This window comes from Glossina fuscipes, unplaced genomic scaffold, assembly GCF_014805625.2.
Source record: "Glossina fuscipes isolate IAEA_lab_2018 unplaced genomic scaffold, Yale_Gfus_2 28, whole genome shotgun sequence".
Classification (NCBI taxonomy): Eukaryota; Metazoa; Arthropoda; class Insecta; order Diptera; family Glossinidae; genus Glossina; species Glossina fuscipes.
Window position 1 is genome coordinate 17338617 of NW_023998423.1, and position 1919 is coordinate 17340535.

Here is a 1919-nt window from a genome sequence, read left to right on the forward strand (position 1 = left end):
TAGCTTTATTATTATAAATTTTTTATTTATAATCTATATACGTATATTTAAATATTTATGATAAATATATATATATATATATATATGTGTGCGTGTGTACGTTTTGGGTGTTCAATATTTATGTTGTTAATCTTAAGTAGTAGTATCTTTCAGTTACGGTTTTTATACTTAATTCTTCAAGAAAAAAGGACTTTTTTTACTCTTTTATATAACGACTTGTAACTACATCTGGTGTTGTTTGACCTGGTACGCTTTCAACAAAAAAAAACCAAAAAAAAAAAAATAAACGGCTTCATCCGAAAATTATTTATTTATTTTTTTTTTAAATCTGCAATTTTAATAATATTTATATACATGTAAATATATATATAGCATGTTTATAAATTATAATTATATTTAATTATATACACATATGTACATATTTTATAAAAATATCAATAGTTTCTAATAATTTTTATATCAATTATTTGAAATACCATTTCTACTAATTACCTTATAATATCTCTTTTGTTGTTTTTTTTTTTTTTTTTTTTTTTTTTTAATCAATTTCTTCTAGGAATCGCATATATGTCGAAAGGCACGTTTTCTTAAACGTAATAAACGTACCGCTTCCCTTCGAGCTGAACAGTTGCGTTTAATGCATGAGCGTAAATCGTTAACATCGAACACAAGTATTGGCAGTGGAAGTCCGTCCACCGTGAATGATAATACATCGGAAAATTCAGTTATAAGTGCCTCATTGCAATTATCGCTTAACAATATTATTGCGAATAATGCTGGTACAAGCACTAATACCGTAACAGAAGCAGCGACCTCTCCAATATCCTTGTGGAACAAACGTCCCCCGGAGCGTATTGGCAGCGCTTTGGTCTGTTCGAGTGGTGAGAAATATTTCATAAACGATCGCGATGAAATTAAATTGAATTCTTCCGGACGTCAAGTTTTCGTTATTAATAAGAATCTCAAATTCTTTAAATTGGATTCGGTGCGAAAGGCTAAAGTGGTAAGTTTTTTATTTTAATTTTAGTATGGAAAAAGCATATAGATCTGTAGTAAAGCTTATAGTATTCGAGGCGGTCAAACGAGTCTAGTATCTAAGTGATATCTATATTGATCGTGTCATGACTGCCTCAAGAAAACGTACTCATATTGTGCACCTATTTCACCCGCTATTCTTTTTCTCTTTTAAATCTGGTATCACGGATGTTAGGCGGCCCCGAAGCAATCTTGCAATTTCGGCCTGTGCAGCAGCGACGGCCCGTTGCGGGAGTTTCATTAAATATTTGAGGTGTTAGATAGGCCTTGCCATAGTCAGAGGCAAGGGCATGCCGTGTGCCAACCAGGGCCGTAGAGTTAAGCCTTCACGACAACTACCTACGTAATAAGCCTGTGCACTTGTTACACTTCGAGCCGATGGCCTTTGATGCTAATGCTCTTTTTCTTTCTATTGCATTACAGTTAACAAGACTGGGAAAATTGGTAGATATTAAGTTTGGGCGAATATTTGTAACATATGGAGGAAATAAATGGATTTATTTAGAATCAGTTTTTAAGCCGATTATGAAGCTTGATTTGCCCCTATGGCTGCCTTAGCGCTTTATGTCTACCCATATATATCTGCATTCAACTTAAAGGTCGCGAATTTATGGGATATTTTGACGACAATTCGATAGATTCGATTCACGATTCACAATTCACAATTTTTTCGAGTGAAAATTTGGTAAAAACACAAGTTACTACATTTGTCCGTCCCTCGATCAATTACCTATGGTAATCATTCTCAAATGCGGAAATATGGGCTTCAAACTCGGCAAAAAATATTAGAAATTATTACACTTACCCGTCCGTCTGTTAATGCCAGTAGCGAACACCATTCTGGTCGCAAAAACGAAAATATCGGCTTGAAACTCGGCGAAAAT

General features: G+C 33.7%; 1 protein-coding gene across 3 annotated transcripts in view; it reads left to right on the forward strand.

Annotated features, from left to right (window-relative positions):
* LOC119636720 overlaps positions 1–1919 on the forward strand; it is a 31279-nt gene that overhangs the window by 27427 nt on the left and 1933 nt on the right. For all 3 annotated transcript variants that reach the window (XM_038032285.1, XM_038032286.1, XM_038032287.1), the window contains one exon: positions 557–1003. In XM_038032285.1, the coding sequence (XP_037888213.1) occupies positions 557–1003 (447 nt within the window). The remainder of the gene's footprint in view (positions 1–556; positions 1004–1919) is intronic.